This window comes from Rana temporaria, chromosome 10 (assembly GCF_905171775.1).
Source record: "Rana temporaria chromosome 10, aRanTem1.1, whole genome shotgun sequence".
NCBI lineage: Eukaryota > Metazoa > Chordata > Amphibia > Anura > Ranidae > Rana > Rana temporaria.
Genome location: NC_053498.1, coordinates 21,619,398 through 21,642,701, shown reverse-complemented (window position 1 = coordinate 21,642,701; position 23,304 = coordinate 21,619,398). Strand labels below are relative to the sequence as shown.

The 23,304-nt window shown below is 47.9% G+C and overlaps 1 protein-coding gene across 1 annotated transcript in view; it reads right to left on the bottom strand.

Annotated features, from left to right (window-relative positions):
- Positions 1-16,796: 16,796 nt before the first annotated feature.
- LOC120916011 overlaps positions 16,797-23,304 on the bottom strand; it is a 41,730-nt gene continuing 35,222 nt past the window's right edge. The window contains exons 8-9 of the mRNA XM_040326861.1: positions 20,517-20,660; positions 16,797-17,070 (exon numbers count right to left, since the gene is read on the bottom strand). Coding sequence (XP_040182795.1) covers positions 16,862-17,070; positions 20,517-20,660 — 353 coding nt within the window. The 3' untranslated portion in view covers positions 16,797-16,861. The remainder of the gene's footprint in view (positions 17,071-20,516; positions 20,661-23,304) is intronic.

The window sequence follows — 23,304 nt, the reverse complement described above, 5'->3', positions numbered from 1 at the left end:
GGAATGTTTTTGTTTCTTCCACGATAAGTGTTTTTATGTTCTGTCTGCACCTATTCTTTATATTGTATCCGGGTCAGTGCAGGGAACATTCACATTATCAGTTGTATTTGAATTTTATAATAACTCACAATTTGTATAATAACTCTGTGATTAACATTTTAATGACATCATTTGTAGACTTGCTGATCAATTAATAAAAGTGTGTTCCTGTTTGATTGTGTTTGTGTGTCTGTTTCTTCTCATAATGTATAATAGTGGTGAAAAACTGGGACCTTATTTAACCACTTAAGACCCGGACCTGTATGCAGGTAAAGGACCCGGCCAGTTTTTATTATCTATGGACGTCCTGCAGGATTACATGCCGGCGCGCGCCCGTGATCGTTGATGCGGGGTGTCAGTCTGACACCCTGCATCTCCGATCTCGGTAAAGAGCCTCCGCGGAGGCTCTTTACCACGTGATCAGCTGTGTCCAATCACGGCTGATCACGATGTAAACAGGAAGAGCCGTTGATCGGATGTCAACAGTGGACCACCCAAAAATAGGGGGGGGGGAACAATAAAAAAAATTTTTTAACACAATCAATGCCAATCAGTGCCCACAAATGGGCACTGACTGGCAACATGGGCACTGACTGAAATGATGCCCAGCAATGCCATCAGTGCCACCCCTCAGTGTCCATCAGTGCCACCCAGTGTCCATCAGTGCCACCTCTTAGTGCCCATTGTAACAGGAGTCACTTTAGGGGCACAGGGTGAATGAGAACCCCACTATGGTCTGTGCTAGTCACATTTAATGCGGTCAGATATTGTATATATATTGTGTGTTGGCTGATGTATACTTGTAAGCTTGCTGTGATGAAAGGGGTGGGGTGTGATTGCATTCCATTGTCTATTGTGGTAATTAAGTCTGCTATGTGGATTGGAGCTTGGTAGGCAGTCTGCATACCTATTATGGGATGTTAAAGTGTCTTGCTGTGAGGAAAGGGGGGGAATCACTCCAGCAACCCCCCCCTGCTAAGACTGTTTACTGAAGGAGAAGTTTGAACACACCTGACCTGTATCACCATTGTCATTGGACAATTTAACCCACCCTGTTTCCCAAGGGTGGGAGGGATGTATTTTGAAGAGGAATGTGTTACCATGTGCAGATAATAAAGATTCATTCCCTGTTTTGAACCTCAAACAAGAGCTGTGTGTCTCGTTTCTGGGGGGAATTCTTATGGGTCTCGTTCGTTTGCCTGATTGTGGAGTGTCGATAAGCTGTCTTGGATGGGATGGAAGGTCGTAAACGATGGTGACCGTTACAGTGGTGGCACAGCAGTGGGATGATTCCATCGCTTAAAGGACGGCTACAAGGACACAGGACAATGGAGTCTCAGTATGCACGGCTGAAGCGCTCCACCCTCAAGGACTTACTGGAGAGCCGGGGCAGACCGGCCAGCAACCGTAAAAAGATGGACATGATCACAGAACTTGTCCAAATGGATGGAGCGGAAAGACCCAACGTAACGGAAAGGCCCAGCGTAACAGACAGGACCCCGGAGGAGGCAAGCTTTGATCGGGCTGTTAAGCTAAGACTGGCACACTATGGTCCTAACCCTCCACCGGAGATCATAGACCGGGTTATAGCTGCTGTGGACGCAAATTGGCTACGGCAAAGAGGTTCTGCAGCAGCAGAAGTCACAGCAGCACCAACTGAAAGGAGAAAGATACATTTTGCTGCTTTTAAGAACTTCATTGAAACTGAAGGGGAGATTGATGGGTACCTTGCTGATTTTGAACGGCAATGTGCCCTACACCGGGTGCCCACAGAGGAATGGGTTACCATTTTGTCTGGGAAATTGTCCGGCCGGGCCAGTGAAGCGTTCAGGGCCATCCCAGACAAGGATATTATGAACTATGGACTGGTAAAAGAAGCACTTTTGGCCAGGTATGCCGTCACACCGGAGGCATACCGGAGGCGGTTCCGAGAGACAAGCAAGCAGACTGGAGACTCATATACCGAGTGGGCATGCCGCCTACACCGCACAGCATCCCACTGGGTCGATGGATGCCAAGCAGAATCCGGGGAAGAGGTGCTGCAGGTGTTCCTGCTGGAGCACTTCTTTGACAAACTGTCCCGGGAAGTCAGAGAATGGGTCCGGGACAGAAACCCTTTCTCCTTGTCTGAAGCAGCTCGCCTGGCGGACGAATATACAGATGCCCGCAAACTGGACAACTCTGTGGTCAAGACCACAGCTCGGGTGGATTATCGATCAGCGGCACCCCCGCCGGCTATTGCCTACAAACCCCAGTCGGACCGTCCTACAACACCACCTCCAGCGGCCACTTATCCTCAGAAGCCTAGGTTCAACTCCCAGGACTACTCACAGCCCATCAGGTGTTTTGGGTGTAAACAGCTAGGACACAGAAAGATAGACTGTCCATTGAATCCACCCAGGCAGTCACAGTCATGGAAACAGCCAGAAAGGGGGAACCCCCGCACATCCATGCCTGCGGCCCACTGCGTTGAGGAGGAAGAACATTGGGGCATTCTGCACGAGGCAGATCCGATACAAGCAGCTAACCAGGACAACAGGCAGCAACACAGGCAGACTGTCTGGGTCAATGGAAAGGTAGCCAATGGACTACGCGATTCTGGGGCCACGATGACCCTGCTACAGAAGAAACTCATCCCAGAGAGCCAGCACACCGGAGACACCGTAGCCGTAAGAGTAGCGGGAGGCACCGTCTTCCGGCTACCCGTTGCCCGGGTTCACCTGGATTGGGGGGTTGGTTCGGGACATGTGAATGTGGGGGTGATGAAGGATTTGCCAGCAGATGTACTACTGGGGAATGATTTGGCCCCCCTTGTTTCTGCTTACGCCCCGATGTGCCCCGCTGAAGCCCACACAGTGACTACCTGTGCCCAGACCCGCGTTGCTGGAACCAACTCGCTTGCTGCTGAGACCCGGGTAAGACTACCTTCCCCGAAATGTACTGTAGATCCGGCACAATATCACAGTCTAAAATGGGAATGTGACAATTTGGCCCGTGAGAAATCAGAGATGCAACGACACTATGTCATGTATTATGAGATGTCCCGTGGCTTGAACATTGAAATGCACAAACAGGCTGAAATTGTCAAAAGATTAAATGGGATTTGCATCCAGGTGGTGCCGTATCTGTCCCAAGAACATCAGCAACAGGTTTTGGGAGCCATTGAGAGAGCAAAGCAAGTGACTTTTCCTGAACTGAATTCCATTATTCACCTTCACCATCAGCTACAGACCTGGTAAGCCAAATGGCAATGCTGATGGGTTATCCCGGCAAACAGACGTTATCCCGGCCTCCTAGTTCCGGACATCCCCAAGTTGACCCGAAAAGGATCAAGCCGGGTCTGCCAGAGTGTTCCACAAGGAGGGAGCCATGTAACAGGAGTCACTTTAGGGGCACAGGGTGAATGAGAACCCCACTATGGTCTGTGCTAGTCACATTTAATGCGGTCAGATATTGTATATATATTGTGTGTTGGCTGATGTATACTTGTAAGCTTGCTGTGATGAAAGGGGTGGGGTGTGATTGCATTCCATTGTCTATTGTGGTAATTAAGTCTGCTATGTGGATTGGAGCTTGGTAGGCAGTCTGCATACCTATTATGGGATGTTAAAGTGTCTTGCTGTGAGGAAAGGGGGGGAATCACTCCAGCAACCCCCCCCCTGCTAAGACTGTTTACTGAAGGAGAAGTTTGAACACACCTGACCTGTATCACCATTGTCATTGGACAATTTAACCCACCCTGTTTCCCAAGGGTGGGAGGGATGTATTTTGAAGAGGAATGTGTTACCATGTGCAGATAATAAAGATTCATTCCCTGTTTTGAACCTCAAACAAGAGCTGTGTGTCTCGTTTCTGGGGGGAATTCTTATGGGTCTCGTTCGTTTGCCTGATTGTGGAGTGTCGATAAGCTGTCTTGGATGGGATGGAAGGTCGTAAACGATGGTGACCGTTACACCCATCTATGCCCAGTGCCCACCTATCAGTGCCCACCTGTGCCACCCATAAGTACCCATCAGTGCCACCCATAAGTGCTGCCCATGAGTGCCCATCAGTGCCGCCAAAGAGTGCCCAGTGCCACCTATGAGTGCCCATCAGTGCTGCCTATGAGTGCCCATCAGTGCCGCCTATGAGTGCCCATCAGTGCAGCATACCAGCGCTGCCTATCAGTGCCCATCAGTGCCGCCTATCGTGACCCTCAGTGCCACCTCATCGGGGTGCCCTTCAGTGCCGCCATATCAGTGCCCATAATTGAAGAAGAAAACTTACTTTTTTACAAACAAAAAAAATTAATTAAAAAAAAAAAACATGGCAACATGGCCACTGACAAAAATGATGCCCAGCAATGCCATCAGTGCCACCCATCAGTGCCACCCAGTGTCTATCAGTGCCACCTCTTAGTGCCCATCTATGCCCAGTGCCCACCTATCAGTGCCCACCTGTGCCACCCATAAGTACCCATCAGTGCCACCCATAAGTGCCGCCCATGAGTGCCCATCAGTGCCGCCAAAGAGTGCCCAGTGCCACCTATGAGTGCCCATCAGTGCCGCCTATGAGTGCCCATCAGTGCCACCTATGAGTGCCCATCAGTGCCACCTACGAGAGCCCATCAGTGCAGCATACCAGTGCCGCCTAACAGTTACCATCAGTGCAGCATACCAGTGCTGCCTCATCGGTGCCCATCAGTGCCACCTGAAGAAGAAAACTTACTTTTTACAAAAAAAATGAACAGAAAAAAATAAAAACTTCATTTTTTTTTAAAGTTGTTGCCCAAAAAATAAAAATCGCAGAGGTGATCAAATACCACCAAAAGAAATCTCTATTTGTGGGAACAAAATGATAAAAATATAATTTGTGTACAGTGTAGCATGACCGCGCAATTGTCATTCAAAGTGCGACAGTGCTGAAAGCTGAAAATTGGCCTGGGCAGGAAGGTGCGTAAGTGCCGCCCGGTATGGAAGGGGTTAATAACAAGAACTCTTTATTAAAGAAGCCAAAAGTTCATATTTAAAATACAATATTGATAATAATTAGAGGATCAGAAATATTTTACCTTTACCAATCCGAAAAAGCGAGGTGAGAGAACATCTAAAGGTCACTTGGATTTGTCAGCGATACATTTGGGTGTTGCGTCATGACGAGCCTCCTATGAGTAATAATGGAATTACCTCTGCTTGTCTAAAGCACCCTGCACCTAGGAGATCGTCACATGTATTTCTCAGCTGGAGTTGCCTAATGTTTTGGAAAAAGTATTTTTTTTTTCCGATTCCGTCAATTATATCACCTGATATTTACTAATCTCTACCATACTCTTATGACTGAAGACTATTAGGTAGATTCACGTACAGATGCCTAAACTTGCGGCGGCGTAGCTTAGCGTGTTTAGGCTACGCCGCCGTAAGTTAGCGAGGCAAGTACATGATTCACAATGTACTTGCCTGCTAAGTTACGGTGGCGTAGCCTAAAGCGGGCGGGCGTAAGGGCGCGAATTCAAATGTGTGTGAGGGGGCGTGTTTTATGTTAATGAGGCTAGACCTTACGTTTTTGTCCTTTTTCTTGTTATTGCGCATGCGCCGGGCGCCTACATTTCCCAGTGTGCCTTGCGGCTAAGTACGCCGCACAGGCCTATTGATTTTGCTGTGGACGTAAACGACGTAAATCACGATTCACGGACGACTTACGCAAACGACGTAAAAATTTCGAATTTCGACGCGGGAACGGCGGCCATACTTGACATTACTATTCCAATAGGGCCTAGCTCTAACTTTAGGCAGCCTATCTCTAACGTAAACGGCGTAAAAGTACTGCGTCGGCCGGGCGTACGTTCGTGAATCGGCGTATCTACTCATTTACATATGCTACGCCGACCGCAATGGAAGCGCCACCTAGTGGCCATCCAAAATATTGCAATCTAAGATAGGACGGCGCAAGCCGTCTTATCTTAGATATGTTTAAGCGTATCTCTGTTTGAGCATACGCTTAAACATAAGTCGGCATAGATTCTGAGTTAGGTCGGCTTATCTACTGATAAGCCGGCCTAACTCTACCTGAATCTACCTATATCTGGTCGGGAAAGGATTACCTCCGTGTCCATTTATTTGTTGTGGTTCTTCACTTCTTCATGGCTTTGCTACAAAAATGCCTGGACTGTCTTTCAGCCACCGCCAAACTGGACATGCAACCCCAAACCAATACATTTCATAGGAACAATAGTTCACCTAGGATCAATTATACATCAGACAGGAGGCTCATATCTTATGCATTATCTTTCTTTAATAATGCCCATAGCAGAAATACAGTAAACATTTATTGTAACTTAAAAAATTCAAAGAACTACCCTTCCCAGCAGTCCCTGGGCCAGTGTAGCCCCTCCCAGACCGTAGCCTATATAAGGGACTGTCTGAGGTAACCTATTCCTCTTTCTTTCTGCTCATAGCCAGAACTCAGATAAGTACATTACTCTATGTTTATAATTTTTATGTAGACTTGCTTGTTATTTGGTTATCAGCAGCCTTTTTAATTTGTGTAGATCCTAATGTCACATCGTCTTTCCACAGGGTGCTGGGGATCCCCCCCCCTCCCACCCCGGCTTTTATTACAGCTACGGAGGTTTTTCCCTCCTCCGCTATTCCCTTCAGCTTCCACCTGTATCTGTATATACCCTCTGATCCCCTCAGACCTTCATCTGTGTGTTGTTCTATCAACCTTCTGTCTTATGAAGCACAACTGATATTTAAAAAAATGATAAACGTTTAGTTTTGGCTGTATGCTTTTCCCACTTTGCTATCTGTGCCACCCGTTTTGTAGAGAACGCGGTTTCTTCTGATGTGTACATCTTACAGTCATTGGGCTTCTTTATTTGTTTATTTTACAATATACCGCTGCTTTGCTTCTTTTGTTTCCCCCGGTGCGCTCTGCACACTGCTCGTTTTCTGACTGGAGGTAGGACGGCGCCATTTTAACATCTCGGCGCCTTTTTTCCTACCTCCCTTCTTCTCCTCAGAGCGTCTCATCTCTGAGGGGGGCGTGGCGGTGAGGATCTCCCTGCACCAATCGCGCTATTGTAGCGAATCGACGGCGTCATTGCTGCGGACCTGTCCTGGGGACCCCATCCTCCGTGTGCTAGGCCGTCTCTCCCCATCGCCGCCACGCCAGGGTGCGGGCGGCTGTATGGTTGGAACTCTGTGTAGATCTCACTGATCGATGCGAATCACGTTAGGCCGTAGTCTCGCGAGACTACAGCCCCGAGCCTCACGTCTAGCTCCCCTTGTGGTGGGGAATATCTCCCCTCATCTAACTTCTGTCACTCACACCTAGCTGGTGGGGAATTCCTCCCCTCCCCTGCTTCTGTCACTCCTTCACCTTCAGTTACATTAAACATCAGTTCTTGTTCTGGGAATTTATTCCCCTGTAGTCTATTCTACATATAATGAATATATTAATACATGTAAATAAATAATACATTTTAATAATTATACGAATGAATAAATTATTGACTTATTAAATAAATATAAATAAATCAATGAACATAAATGTCTATAAATAAATAATTTATACAATCTATATGATTGAATAAATAAATAAATAAATATATAAATATATATAATAAACAAATTTTAAAATATAAACTATTAAACTATACTTTATATATAATTGAATAAATAAATACATATATATATATAAATAAATAAACAAATTATAACAATAATTGAATGAATTATAGAAATTACTATACAAGTTATAGTACATAACTTCCGTATCTTCCTGTGCTGCACGGCCGTGCTGTCCGCAGACAGCTGACTCTTCTCCTGTGGCTGGCGACAGATCCTTTACTCCCTACTGGTGCCACTGAAGTGGTGGACGCAGCCCTGGAAGGCCCTACCTACCTCAGTGCTGCACTGGTTCCTGAGCTGGTCGGTAGGTCCGTCCAGACTATCAGGGCATCGGTTGTTCCAACCCACATGCACCCCTATGTCCGGATCTCCCGGCAATGATATAACGCCCCTGAGTAGGGCATGGCGTCCCGTATGCGCCGTCACATTAATGTGGCCTCCATCTCCCCGGCAGGGGAAGTAATTAACATGCCCCAGGCAGTACCCTCCCAGGACTGCCGACCCATTGTTTTCCCGACAGGGGAAGTAAATAACATGCCCCAGGCAGTACCCTCCCAGGACTGCCGACCCTCTGACTCCCCGGCAGGGGAAGTAAATAACATGGCCCAGGCAGTACCCTCCCAGGACTGCCGACCCTCTGACTCCCCGGCAGGGGAAGTACATAACATGCCCCAGGCAGTACCTTCCCAGGACTGCCGACCCACGGACTCCCCGGCAGGGGAAGTAAATAACATGCCCCAGGCAGTACCCTCCCGGGCCTGCCGACCCACTGCCTTCCCAGACTCCAATCGACCCCCGAGCCTCGGGGAGATGCACATGCAGAGGCAGCGATCCGCTAGACGGACTGAGCCAGACTCCTCGTGGACTCTTCCAGAGTCGTCCGCGGAGTACGAGGCGGCTAACACCTTTGAGTCTGAGGATGAAAATAATGATGATAATGATGATGATTATGTGAGCAGTGGGCACATGGCGCTCCATGACGACGCCAACCCTAGGTCCCAGGGTAAAACCTTATTGGACTCTTGTGGAGTACCATTTTTCGATCAGGAGGTGATTGGCCACCCACACTCCGGTGACTGGGCACCTCTACCTGAGGTGATCCAATAGATCGAATGCTGGACCCGGAGATCGATCGGTACGCTAACCGGACAAGTTGAGGGTGGAATACTCACCCTTCCATTACCAAATACGGTGGTGCTCACTCCAGAGGTGGATCCCATAATCATTCAGTATTCCAGGAAGGGAATAGAGAGGGCCTTTGGGACCTCACAGTACTGGGTCTTAGATCTCTGGACCTATCACCTAACCCTACGCCTTAGTGAGCAGGCTACCGCCTCTGTAAGCCGGTTGACCTAGCACAATGGGATCACGCTAATTGATGATATCTTTAAGACGGTAGGACAAATGGAGTTATATTACCAGGCGTATACCTGGTTCACCATCCCATTCGGTTTTTCAAACCTAAACACCGTCCTAATGGACAACAGGTTGCTAGACCTTGGACCAAACAGCCGATAGTAGAGATGGACCCGCTCTCTTTGAACTTCCTCAACAACATCTTCCCGATCAGGAAGAAGAAAGGCGGTTTTTCGTCCGGTGGGAGCTTGAGAAATCTCACCAACTTACTGCCCTGTGGAACAAGGGTGAGGTTGAACATCTACTTGAACGACCTACTTCTAATGGCTGGTTCCCCTCGCCTAGCGAGCGAACACGCCTCCTGGATGGTCGGATCGCTTCGCGATCTGGGACTCCTCATAGATCACGAACACCTATTATCTCCCCATTTCAGGAGATAGAGTTTTTGGGGTTCTTGGTGGACACCAACCGAGCGATCCTTCGGCTACCCATACCCAATTAGCCGCCATCCGCAAAGACATCAGTATCATGCTGGGCAGCAGCGGGTGTCCTTACTCGGACTGACTCGCTTAGTCGGCCTGTTCCCGGTGTCAATCCAGGCCACTCTCCAGCCCCTCTTCACTGTCGAACCCTCCAGAGACTCGAGACTCTACATCTTCGCTAGGGGCTTCGCTATACAAACTAAGTGAAGCCATGGTGGACCTACGGTAGTGGTTACGTCATGCCGTCAAACGGAACGGCGAGACATTTTCAACTCCTCACCGGATTTCGTCATAGGGTCGGATACCAGCCGCCTCGGCTGGGGTGCTCGGTGCAGTCCCTCGTCCTCCGGTAGGACGTGGTCCGCAGAGAACCCTCGGCTGCACATCAACACGTACACCCCTGACGGCCTTTTTTGCACGTCCATCTGCTGTGTGCTATTGCGTTCGGACAACGTACCCGCAGTCCGGTACGTCGATCGCTTGGTGGGCCCCTGATCCAGAATCCTAGCGGATCTAGTAAGACTTCGGGCACTTCTGCCTGGAATGCAACATCGTCCAGATTGCGGGATATGCCACAGACTATCCCTATAGGGTGGCAGATTGGATTCTCGTTACCTGACCGATTCCAACGATTGGCGACCGCACCGGTCAGGGTCCCTGATCCTCGCTCACTTCGCGGATCCTTCTCTATGGACCTGTTTGTTCAGGGTATCAACCACCAGTTTCCGCGCTCTTACAACCGGAGGCCGGATCCGGAGGCGCACCATGTGGACGCCCTCCACCAAATGTGGTCACAGGGGACACATTACGCGTTTCCCTGTTCCCGGTGACCCTCAGGGTCCTCCTTCACTTAGCGAGCCGGAGGGCATCAGTCGTGCGGTTCACTCCGTGGTGGCCGACGCAGCCATGGTTTCCCCTCCTTCTGAGGATGACAGTGGAACTCCCCAGGTTGTTTCCTCATTCCCCCCACCTCCTCGCTGGTCCGAACGGGGATCTGCACCCTCTACTCACGAAGCACATCCTACCTCTCCTCACATGGTTAGTATCGGGGTTCCGGTCGCAGACTACGACCTTTCGGGAACAGCTAGGGATTCCCTGCCTTGGACTGGGCCCCGGGACTAGATCGGCATCTCGATCTACCTGGGGACTCTGGGTTACTTGGTGTGATCAACGACGGGTCGACCCCGTTCAAGCGCCAGGGTCTGTAATAGCCAATTATCTGGCGGACTCTTTGGATCCGTTGGTGTGTCAATTTTGAAGGCGTTAAGTTTAAATCGCCCAATGTACCAGCACACTTGGGATTTTTCCAAGGTCATGATCATGTTCTCGGGCTGGGGGACGTTGACACTCTGTTTTGAGGTTACTGTCTTTCGAGCTTACTGTCTTCTTGTGTCTGATTTCCATCATCGTGGGTCAGACGTCAAGGCTTTGGACATATCCAGGCGTCATTCCTCGCCTCAGAGACTCAAGTCTTTTTCCGTCGTGCGTTGGACCAGACGGTACTTCGATCGGTTTTCTACCCGTTCTTCCCCGCACATCCACAACTGTATGTGGTCCGCTGTCTACAGACTTATATGTCCTTGACAGCCTCGCTGCGATCTTCGCAAGTCTTTCAACTCCTCGTTTCCTACGTTAATCCTCTCTTCCCGGTTTCCTCTGTGACTTACTATAGCGGCGGACTGTTGTCAGCGACCGCTTTTCCGCCAATCCCGCGTTGAACAGGAGGTACACATATCTATGTCAGTGTTGTGGATTATTTTGATTGTTATTGGTCATATGCATTGTTATAGCTTTGAACTTGCATAAGATATGAGCCTCCTGTCTGATGTATAATTCGAGATTTTCCTAGCTTGTGACGGAAAATATTAATTATATGAAGACAGGAGGCGAGTATCTTCCCTCCCAACCCAACCCTGTCACGAGGTTGTCTCTCTCTCGTTCTAGACTGATGAACCACGCACCCTGCAAGTCGGAGGCTGGTACACCCCGGGAGTTCGTTTTCACTATCCCCGTTGGGATTGCTGTCCGTTTCGATCCATGGGTTTAGTTCACCGCAGATGGAGGTTCCTACTGCGTTCCAGATCCGGAGTCGGGATGCCGTTGACTGAATCCGTTGGTCCATGTTCCTGAGGACAACTGACCGGTCGGCTCCGAATGGTTTGGGTTTCCTATAGTCCCCATTGGGATGAAGTTGGTCCGGATGAAGTTGGTCCGTGTTGGCCTTGTCCTTTCGTTTCCTCCAGATTCGGATGTTGTGTTCCGGTCGGAAGGTTCCCGGCAGCCGCGGAGATGTCTAATTGGACTTTCGGTTCCTGTTTACACTAATTCGCATGAAGAAAGAGGAATAGGTTACCTCAGACAGTCCCTTATATAGGCTACGGTCTGGGAGGGGCTACACTGGCCCAGGGACTGCTGGGAAGGGTAGTTCTTTGAATTTTTTAAGTTACAATAAATGTTTACTGTATTTCTGCTATGGGCATTATTAAAGAAAGATAATGCATAAGATACTCGCCTCCTGTCTTCATATAATTAATATTTTCCGTCACAAGCTAGGAAAATCTCGAATTATTGCTGATAATCTCAATGCAACCCCAAACCAATGGATTTTGAAGGAACAGTTGGTCACCCTGAACTGAATATTGCTGCCAATCTCTATGCAATGCCAAACCAATACATTTCATAAGAACAGTCAGGCACGGATTCTCGTACGAGTTACGTCGGCGTATCTCCAGATACGCCGTCGTTACTCTGAGTCCGAGCCGTCGTATCTATGCGCCTGTTTCTTAGAATCCGTTAAAGCGGAGTTCCACCTAAAAATGGAACTTCCGCTTAACCCACTCCTCGCCCCCCTTACATGCCACATTTGGCATGTAATTTTTTTTTGGGGGGGGGGAGTGGGGGCTTCAGGAGAAGGGGACTTCCTGTCCCACTTCCTCCTTCCGCCGAGGGGCTGGAAAGGCGATTAGCTTAATCGCCTTTTCACAGCCCCTCCCTGTAGGCGAGCGCCTGTCCAATCGGACGGCGCTGCGCCGCTCGCACATGCACACTGCCGCTCGCGCATGCGCAGTGGGTGCCCGGCCGTGAAGCCGAAAGCTGTCACTGCCGGGTGCCCACACTAATAGGTAGATTCACGTAGATTGGCCTAACTTTAGGACGGCCTAGCCTAGCCTGTTTAGGCTACACCGCCGTAAATTAGTTAGGCTAGTAGTGATTTTCAAACCACCTACCTGCTAATCTACGGCGGCGTAGCCTCAAACGAGCGGGCGTAAGGGCGCCTAATTCAAATGACTTGGAGGGGGGCGTGTTGTATGGAAATGAGGCTTGACCTCACGTTTTTTTTACGTCTTTTTACACTGCGCATGCGCCGGGCGACTACATTTCCCAGGGCGGATTGTGACTAAGTACGCCGTACGGGCCTATTGATTATGACGTGGACGTAAACGACGTAACTCCCGATTCGCGGACGACTTGCGCAAACGACGTAAAAAATTCAAACCTCGCGGCGGGAGCGGCGGCCATACTTAACATTGTTATTCCACTAGAGCATAGCTCTAACTATCCCTTACGGAAACGTCGTAATTCGACGGCGTACGTTCGCGTTCGTTCATGAATCGGCGTATCCCCTCATTTACATAATCTACGCCGGCCGCAATGGAAGCGCCATCTAGCGGCCATCAGAAACATTGCAAGCTAAGATAGAATGGCGCAAGCCGGACTATTTTAGCTTTGTTTAAGCGTATCTCTGTTTGAGCATACGCTTAAACAAACGCCGGCGTAGATTCAGAGTTAGGTCGGCTTATCTACTGATAAGCCGGCCTAACTTTGTGAATTTACCTATAAGAATGAAGACGCCGGCCAGCGAGGGGGGGGCAAGGAGCGGAGCCCCGGCCGGCGCGTCGCTGCAGGCGTGGAGCAGGTGAGTGTCTGTTTATTAAAAGCCAGCAGCTACACTTTTTGTAGCTGCTGACTTTTAATAAACTTAAAAAAAAGGCGGAAAACCCCTTTAAGCATAGATTTGTATTAGATCCAACCGGCGTAAGTCTCTTACGCCGTCAGATCTTAACTGCATATTTACGCTGGCCGCTAGGGGCGTGTACGCTGATTTACGCCTAGAAATATGTAAATCAGCTAGATACGCAAATTCACGAACGTACGCCCGGCCGACGCGGTACAGATACGCCGTTTACGTAAGGCTTTTCCCGGCATAAAGTTACCCCTGCTATATGAGGCGTACCAATGTTAAGTATGGACGTCGTTCCCGCGTCAAATTTTTAAAATTTTACGCCGTTTGCGTAAGTCGTTCGCGAATAAGGCTGGGCATCATTTAGGTTCACGTCAAAAGCATTGGCTTCTTGCGGGTTAATTTGGAGCATGCGCACTGGGATACTTTCACGGACGGCGCATGCGCCGTTCGTAAAAAGCATCATTTACGCGGGGTCACATAAAATTTACATAACACACGCCCACATCTAATCACATTTGAATTAGGCGGGCTTACGCCGGCCTATTTACGCTACGCTGCCACAACTTTCGTTTGAGAATACGGCACTTGCCTGTAAAAGTTGCGGAGGCGTAACTTAAATAGGATACGTTACGCCCGCACAAAGATACGTGATTCTACGTGAATCCGGGCCATAGTCACCACCCTGGACTGATTATTGCTGCGAATCTCTAAGCAAGGCATATGCAATTAGCGGACCTCACGCTGTTTCAAAACTACAAGTCCCATCATGCCTCTGCCTCTGGGTGTCGTGCTTGTGGCTGTCAGAGTCTTGCTATGCCTCATGGGACTTGTAGTTTTGCAACAGCTGAAGGTCCACTTGCATTCCCTGGTATAATGCAATGCCAAAGTAATGGATTTCATAGGAACAGTAGACCACCCAGGACCGATTATTGATGCTACTCTCTATGCAACTCCAAACCAATGGATTTCATAAGAACAATCGATCACCAAGGATCAAGCATTGCCGATAATCTCTATGCACTCCCACAACAATTGATTTCATAGGAACAATTGATCACCCTTGATCAATTATTGCTAATAATCTCTATGCAACCCCAAACCAATGGATTGATTAGAAACAATTGATTACCCAGTGTGACAAACCCTTGTCCTCAAACAAAACTTGGTCCGCCGTCAATGCTTCCTCTGTCCAGAACCAGCACCATCCAAGACTCTCCAGCCCCCCCAGTCATCAGACAACACCTCCGGCTCAGTGTAAGGTAAAAAACCAGCAGACTACACCAGTCTTGGAGTACATCAGGAATACCTTTAATTTGGGATCTCAAACAATACATACAGAAGGATGACAATACAATTTGTAACCAGAAACCTAATTAACATGAGCTAATTATCTAAGGCTCCGTGCACACTGAAGCTGATAAACTGCAGTTTATTGGCGTTTTGGCTTTTGTTTTTAAAGCCCATAAACTGAACTCTATGTTAGCCTATGTGCCCATGCATACCTGGGCGTTTTTTACTGTTAATGAGCTTTGGAGTTTATTGGCTTTTTTCTGAACGCCCGAAATTTGCGTTCAAAGTGCAGTTTTTTGGTGGGAAAAAACGCTAAAAAACGCAAAACGCTGAAAAACGCTTAAAAACGCTCAAAAACGCATTTTTTTATAGCTTTTATCAGCTTCAGTGTGCATGGAGCCTAATCCTTTAGACAGCCTAGACAGCCTAGGTGAGCTTTGAGTTCCTAGCCTGGCTGTCTCCTATCTCCCTACAATACACATTATCATAAATCAACACAGAACTCCTTCACACTATAGCAGGGTTAATTAACACAAACAACGATGGGTGAAAGACATAAAGACATAAACACATTATAGCAGACAACAGACAGACAGGTGGCTGGAGTTGATGACATCAGCATATTCTTTGAGTCCCAACATTATGAAGCCATCACTATAATATGACATATACAGGGTTCCCAGAGTCTGTGGCCCAGATTCACAAAGCACTTACGCCGACGTATAACAAGATACGCCGACGTAAGTGCAAATGTGCGCCGCCGTATCTGTGCGCCGGACCCACAAACTAAGGCCCCGTACAGACAACCGGATCTGTCCGTTGGGATTTATCCGCGGATCAGTTCCAGCAGACAAATCCGGTCGTGTGTACGGCCTAGCGGACATTTTTCGGCGGAGATTTCTCCAGCCGACGGTTTTCAAGCGGATAAAAATTTCTTAGCATGCTAAGAAATCTATCTGCTGGAAACCTGTCCGTTGGACTGATCCGGTCATCAATGGTAGAAAGTGGACATAGGGTACAAAAAAGCTAACATGTTTCACATCATGAATAGATGCTTAGTCATAGCTGATAATCTCTGATATTCTTCCAGACTTAAATATCTGATTAAAAACTCTATAAAGATGTACTCATCTATACACTAACAAATAAAGATTAAAATGTACACAAAAAAAATGTTATCAGCTATGACTAAGCATCTATCCATGATGTGAAACATGTTAGCTTTTTTGTCCCCTATGTCCACTTTCTACCATTGATTGCAGTGTTGCATGAATTTTTGGATGTTATACAGCTTTGGATTTTATCCTTTGTTCATTTTGTTTCAATAAATCGCCTATCAGAGTGCGGCAGTCCAGGAACATTTATTTTTTCTATGGGATTTAATGACTATGGGCTAGATTCATAAAGACTTACGACGGGCGTATCAGTAGATACGCCGTCGTAAGTCCGAACCCGCGCCGTCGCAACTTTAAGCGTATGCTCAAACTAAGATATGCTTAAATGTTGCTAAGATACGACCGGCGTAAGTCTCCTACGCCGTCGTATCTTAACTGCATATTTACGCTGGCCGCTAGGGGCGTGTACGCTGATTTACGCCTAGAATATGTAAATCAGCTAGATACGCCTATTCACGAACGTACGCCTGGCCGTCGCAGTAAAGATACGCCGTTTACGTAAGGGGTTTTCAGGCGTAAAGAAAAACCACCAAAAAGATGGCGCAGCCAATGTTAAGTATGGACGTCGGAACCGCGTCTAATTTTTCAAATTTTACGTCGTTTGCGTAGCTCGTCCGTGAATGGGGCTGGCTGTAATTTACGTTCATGTCGAAAGCATGATGATTTGCCGAAGTCATTTAAAGCATGCGCACTGGGATACGTCCACGGACGGCGCATGCGCCGTTCGTTAGAAACGTCAAATACGTGGGGTCACTAGTATTTTGCATAGAACACGCCCCCAACCAGCTTATTTTGAATTAGGCGGGCTTACGCCGGCCCAGTTACACTGCGCCGCCGTAAGTTACAGCGCAACTTCTTTCTGAATACAGGACCTGCTGCTCTAACTAACGGCGGCGTAGTGTATCTGAGATACGCTACGCCGCCCAAATCTATCTGAATCTAGCCCTATATGTCAACTTTGAAGACAATTAGAGCTGTTGCAACAAGCATTAGGGAAGTGTAACTCTCACTGCGAGGTGCGATCGCACTATTACAGAAGATTTGAGTCTTGACGGTCTTGTAATAATGTCCACGTGGAACCACCAGGTTGGATCCGGCCTCGCAGATCTCATCCGTGGTACAGCCATGTAAGCTTTGCGTCTCAGTGAACATATCTGTAAGAGAGAAGAAAGCAAGTGTAGGGATGAATATGTCAGGTCTTGCACTCTTAATTACCCTATTCGTTGCCAGGGGCGTTTTTATTTTTTGTCCTTTGCACACGTTTTAAAAAGAATTTTAGGCCTGAAAATTAGTTAAAACCCTCAAAATATTCATTATTTTCTGAAGGCGGACACCTTGGAAAATAAAATAGTTGTATTTCCTGTTTTTTTATGACATCATATTAATGGTTTATCAAGTGCAAATTTTCAGTAAAAATGCACTAGAGCTTATTTTCAGGCACACCAACTTAATATAGTACCCGATGTTTTGTTTAAATATAAATGAGGTTGCACAGAGTAATTACATACCAAACATACCATGCTTTAAAATTGGGTGCGCCCTTAAAATGATGGCAAACTTTGGTACCCTAAGGCCCCTTTCACACGGGGCAGTGGAGGTGCGGTGACGGTATACCGTCATATTTACCGCGATATTCATGCGGTTTTAACCCCCGCTAGTGGCCGAAAAAAGGGTTAATACCGCCCGCAATGCGCCTCTGGAGGGGTCACACAGCCAACAGTCACCCCGTGTCTACCCGTGGAAATCCACCCTTCCTTCTTCTCCCAATTACATTTTAGAGTGCAGCATAAAACAAGTACCAGCCATGATTATATTGCATTGCATAAAGAAACACAGGGCCAGATTCACATAGAATTGGCGTTTGCGTAGTGTAAGCCATTTACACTACACCGCCGCAAATTACTGGAGCAAGTGCCGTATTCTCCAAGCACTTGCTCCGTAATTTGCGGCGGCGTAGTGTAAACGGCCCGGCGTAAGGCCGCGTAATTCAAAGGGGGCGGCTTGTATTTAAATTAAGCGCGCCCCCGCGACGATCGAACTGCGCATGCGCCGGGCATAAAAATAGCCCAGTGCGCATGCTCCAGCTCACGACGGAAAACGTCAATGACGTCGACGTGAGCCTCATTGACGTAAAGTCGTATTTGCGAACGACTTACGAAAACGACGTAAACGACGGAAAAAGACGACGCTGACCCGACGCCATACTTAACATGGCATACGATGGACCTTCGTAAACTTGCCCCTCATATAGCAGGGGCAAGTTTAAGCTTACGGAAACATCGTAAATTCACTGCGTCGTCCGCGCGTACGTTCGGGAATCGGCGTAAATAGCTAATTTGCATAGACAACGGGGAAAACGACGAGGCGACACCTAGCGGTGGGAAAAAAAATTGCATTTAAGATCTGACAGCGTAAGAGCCTTACGCCCGTCAGATCGAAGGGATATCTTTGCGCCGTCGTAAACCTTTTAAGAATCTGGCCCACAGAGTCCTAGTGATGACCTCAACTGAGTCTAAAATAAAGTATGTAATGGAAAGGTGAAAAAATTTGAAGGCAAAATCCAACCATCTTATACAGATGATCAGTAGAAGGAACAGTTCTATATCAGTAAACTGACTTCAGTAATCAAAATATGTAACAGCAAGCAGGTAACAAATTCACAATCACAACATTTTTGGGCTACCCTGTAATCAGTGGAGCAGTTTGTGATTGCTTTGAGCTGTAGTGGGTTTTATAGGCTGCAGGTTTGATTGCTTCCCCCTGTCTTCTGGAGGGTTCTAGAATATAGTGGGTTGGGAGACGGTAAATCAGCAACTGGAATATTTATGTTGTCCCAGCCAATTCCTGGGGGGAGGATGTCCAGTAGATGGCTGGAGTCTGGGGCTGCCCTGTTCTTGCCCAGGAGGAGAAGTTTCCAGCCTAAATGGCTTCTGAAGGCCTTCTGGCAGTTATTAAATGGGTTGTAAACCTTCCATTTTTTTTACCTTAATGCATCTTATGTTACAGGATCACCCAACCGTCCCCCCCCCCCCCCCCCCCCCCCCGAGCCCCCGTTTTACTTACCTAAGGCCCGAATCTTCGTTGGCGCGATCCCGTGTTGATTTCCCCCAGCTCTTGTAGCCTCGTCATTGGATGATTGATAGCAGAGCAGCCATTGGCTCTCGCTGCTGTCAATCAAATCAATATTGCGGTGTGCCAGGGGCACGGCCGAGTGATACACTTGGCGGCTATGACTGCGCCCACATGCTAACCCCCTTGGGAGAGTGCTTTCCAGAAGAGGTTGTCTCATGCGGGGAGGAGCCGAGACAGCCGCTGAGGGACCCCAGAAGACAAGGATCGGGGCCACTCTGTGCAAAACGAACTGCACAGTGGAGGTAAGTATGGTATGTTTGTTATTTTCAATCTTTACAACCCCTTTAAGGTCAAATGCTAAAGCTGGGGGCAGTGGCGTATCTAGGGTATGGCAGCCATGGCAAGTGCCATGGGCGCCATATGAAGTTGAGTGGCTGGGCAGCAAGGCACTTACCAGGGTCTGAGGGTCTCTTCTTCCCTCCTCCAGAGCATAGGCAGGATCTCCTTTTTAGCATGTTTACTAATGGACAATGGCAGTGCTATCCCTGCTACATTCAGCAACAGCTCTCCCCTGTTCGCCCAGGCCCTCCCATTCCATCTGGTTGGATTGGCAGCACACAAAGAAGAAGGAGGTACATCAGTTTCTCCCTCTCCACTGTGAAACCTGAGGCCTTAAGTGATGAAGATTTCATCACTTCCAGTATTGGTTCTGCATTTACCTGGCCTTGGAGGGCAGAGGAGGGATCAGGGGTCTAATAAACCCCACATTTCTCCATAAAGAGGATATGTCACTACCCAAGGTATCACAGGGGATGATAAATATCACTAGTTTTGTTAGCTGTTTTTTTTGTTAAGGTTATCTGAAAGATGGGTTTCAAATGTTTCGACAGGGGCGCAGTTTCAGTGCTTGCCATAGGCCCGCCCTGGGATATTTTTGATGGTGTCTCAGCGCTGTTCATTTTCTTGGCCAATACTAAAGGAGCTGTTCTAGGAGTAACAATCAAAGTGAAGAGTATCCTCTCATTACTGTTCAGTGTTAAAGCGGGGGTCCACCCGAATTTTTTTTTAACATTAGATTGAGGCTAATTACAGGAAGCAGAATCGGGTGTTTTTTTTTTAAAATCAATGCAGTACTTACCGTTTTAGAGATAGATGTTCTCCGTCTTCTGGACTGGGCGTTCCTATTTGATTGACAGCCTTCCGACGGTCGCATACAGCTCGTCGCGAGTTGCCGAACGTCGGTGCGGCTCTATACGGGGCCTGCACACCGACGTTCGGCTACTTTCGGAAACTGGTGACGCACTGTATGCGACGGTCAGAAGGCTGTCAATCAAATAGTAAGTACTGCATTGATTTTAAACAAAACACCCGATTCTGCTTCCCGTAATTAGCCTCAATCTAATCTTTTTGAGAGGAGTGCTACATAACAAAGTTACAATAATCTCAAAGAAAAAGTGCAATTATTGAATAAATACTTTATATAGTTTTATAGATTCTACGCAACGATCATCATCATTTCTTCACATACCTTGCTTTTCGGTCCTCATGTAGTGCAAGCAGCGTTTCTCATTCCCAGTGCATTTTAAATGACTGCGGCCAAGACATCGATCAGAGTTGGGGACAAAGCAGGCTGGACAGATCACCCCATTGGAATTGTCGTCGATAGAAGGCACTAAAGAAAAGAGAAGGGACAGTCAATATGATGAAAAATGTATGGAAACAAGAACCATCTCCAACCTGAATTAAAGCCTGACTCCCGGAAATCTGCACCCGCACTGCAAGTGTTAATTGTTGGTTTAGTCTAGTAGAGAGGAGGCGAGGACTTTACCTGTTCCTCTACTACCTCATCAGATGGCTCTGTCCAAGGTTATGGTGGTGGAACCTTTTTTGGAGTCATCACGTCCAGTGGAACCTGCATTGATGACATCACTCATCTTGATCATCTTGATGACTTCACTCCTCTACTACCTCAGCAGATGGCTCTCCCCTACATTCTGATGGTTGAACCTCCCTTGATGTCATTACGTCCAGTGGACCCTTCATTGATGACATCACTCAACGTATTCATCTTGATGACGTCACTCCTCTACTCCCCCTGGCTCTAGGGCCTCTGCCACAGGCCTACTACTTTAAGTGGACCGAACGGATTGAGCGAATCCTCCAAGTAGATTAAATAAAGGGTCACCGGGTGACAGTTGAAGTGTACCTGTCAATGTCCCGGTCACCGGATCCCCAATGGTTCGTTCAAGCCCTGTTGGACAACCTGCCTCCAGGTTCTCCTCAAGCCGACCCCCCCCCAATCGAACGGCACACAGCCTGGGATCTCCTCAATAAAGTTGGGAACCCAGTAAGTCACTAGGGTCCCTTTCAGGAACATGGAGCTCCGCGTAGCGTGTGACCCCGGCCTGGTAGGCCATCGCCGGGGTCCGTTGGATGCGCACACCCTGAAGGTGGGTGCCGCACCTGGAACCTGGAACCCGCGAAGAACCAAAGAAAATGGCATCTGCCACAGATATACTCTCCCCCAGCATGCCCCGCGAGGGAAAACTCCTCCAATTGGCTGCTGGGATCTGCCAGAACCCCTCCAGCGCCACCTGTCGCCCAGGGATGGGATCGCATCCCTGGAGCGCAGACAGGACAGTTCAGGAATGACAGCAGCCCAAATTTAGCAAATTGTGAATGGGAGCAAAATAACTCTCCCATTCCCCACTAACTTTAGCGTAGCGCCCATACTGAAAGTAAGGGGGCGCTACATAAGGTAGATGAGCCTCTGATGTCAAATGACCAGACTGGAGACCCATGGAAAAAGGTATGTACTGTATACATAAATGTATTAAAAAAAATTGGTGAAGGGTGCTTCAAGAGGGGTTGGGACAGGAAACGGTGGAGACAACCTGGAATTGGGCATAAGGTCACTCATGTTTGAGGCAGGTCTATTAATATTGTTTGTATGTTTTTTGATGCAGTAATTGTCTTGTATAATCGATATCATGCCTACATATCAGGAATTCTTATCACTCATCAAGATGATAAGTGACCCGTTTCTATTTTATCTTTACTAATTATGGAAAATTGACACATGTGGCAAAAGTGGTGAAGAAAAGTCAACATAGAGGTTTGCAAGTATAATATTTTATCATCTAGAGCAGTGGTTCTCAACCTTTCTAAGGCCGTGACCCCTTGATAAAAATTTCCCAAGTTGTGGGGTCCCCTAACAGTATAATTATTTTCATAGTGTGGGTTTTCAGCACCCAAGGCAAGACAAATAATTTGTGCCCCTAACCCATGGACATTTAGCGCTTCCTGAGTCCCTTCCACTCGTACAGTATTAAAAACCCTTATGGTACATTTTAGGTTGTACCACTCTCTTTGTTATTCTTTCTTTCCCTTTTATCTCTCTCAATACTAATTCTGTGTTTTTTTCACCCCTTCTCTCTCTAGCCCTCTTTATTGTTCTTTCTCGTTTTCTTTCTCTCCATTTTTTGATTCCTCCCCTTCTTTTCCTCTCCCTTCCATGTATTCTTTATTTTTACTCCTTCGCTTACTTCTTGGTGGGGGGGCGTAATGGAATGAGTGGCAGTACTGGCAGGAGTTGGGATAAGTGGCAGTGCTGGTGGGTGGGGTGAGTGGCAGTTCTGGGGGGAGTTCTGATCAGTCAACTTAGGTGCTCTTGATCAAGGTCATCTGCTGATCTGAAAACTGTAGTGAAGACTTTTAAGGGCCCCAGCCAATTAATTTAAATGAACTATAATCACAGGTAGTGTTACTCACTGTGACACCTATGCCGAAATCAGGAGATAGGGTCTCCTTTCAGCCCTTCCCACTACACATTCCTCACCAGTCAGCTGACCTCTAGTCTCTGTCCCCCAGCCATACCGTGAACTGAATTGGCTGCTGCGAAGAGGCTGAGCGGGCGGCCGCAAGCTCAAGAAACAGCCCAGCTGGGCAGCCGCAAAAAGGCTGAGAGAGTGTTGCAGGCTTCAGGAATAGCCCAGGATTCGGTGACCCCTGGAAAATTGTTCTGGCGAGCTGGTTCCTACCATCGATGATCGATGAGGTTCCCGAGCCGACGGAAACCTCCGAGCGGGAACAGCTGTCCATCAGCTGTAGACGCGCTCGCTCCCGATGGCTAATTATACACTCTATACACGCCGCTCTACACAGCAAGGGGCGGATGTGGTATTGACCAATGTTTTTTTGATTGGCTATCCACGCCGCTCTTTACAGCAAGGGGTGGATGTGATACAGCCCCTTGCTGTGTAGAGCGGCGTGGATAACCAATCAAAAAAGCACTGCTCAATATCACATCCGCCCCC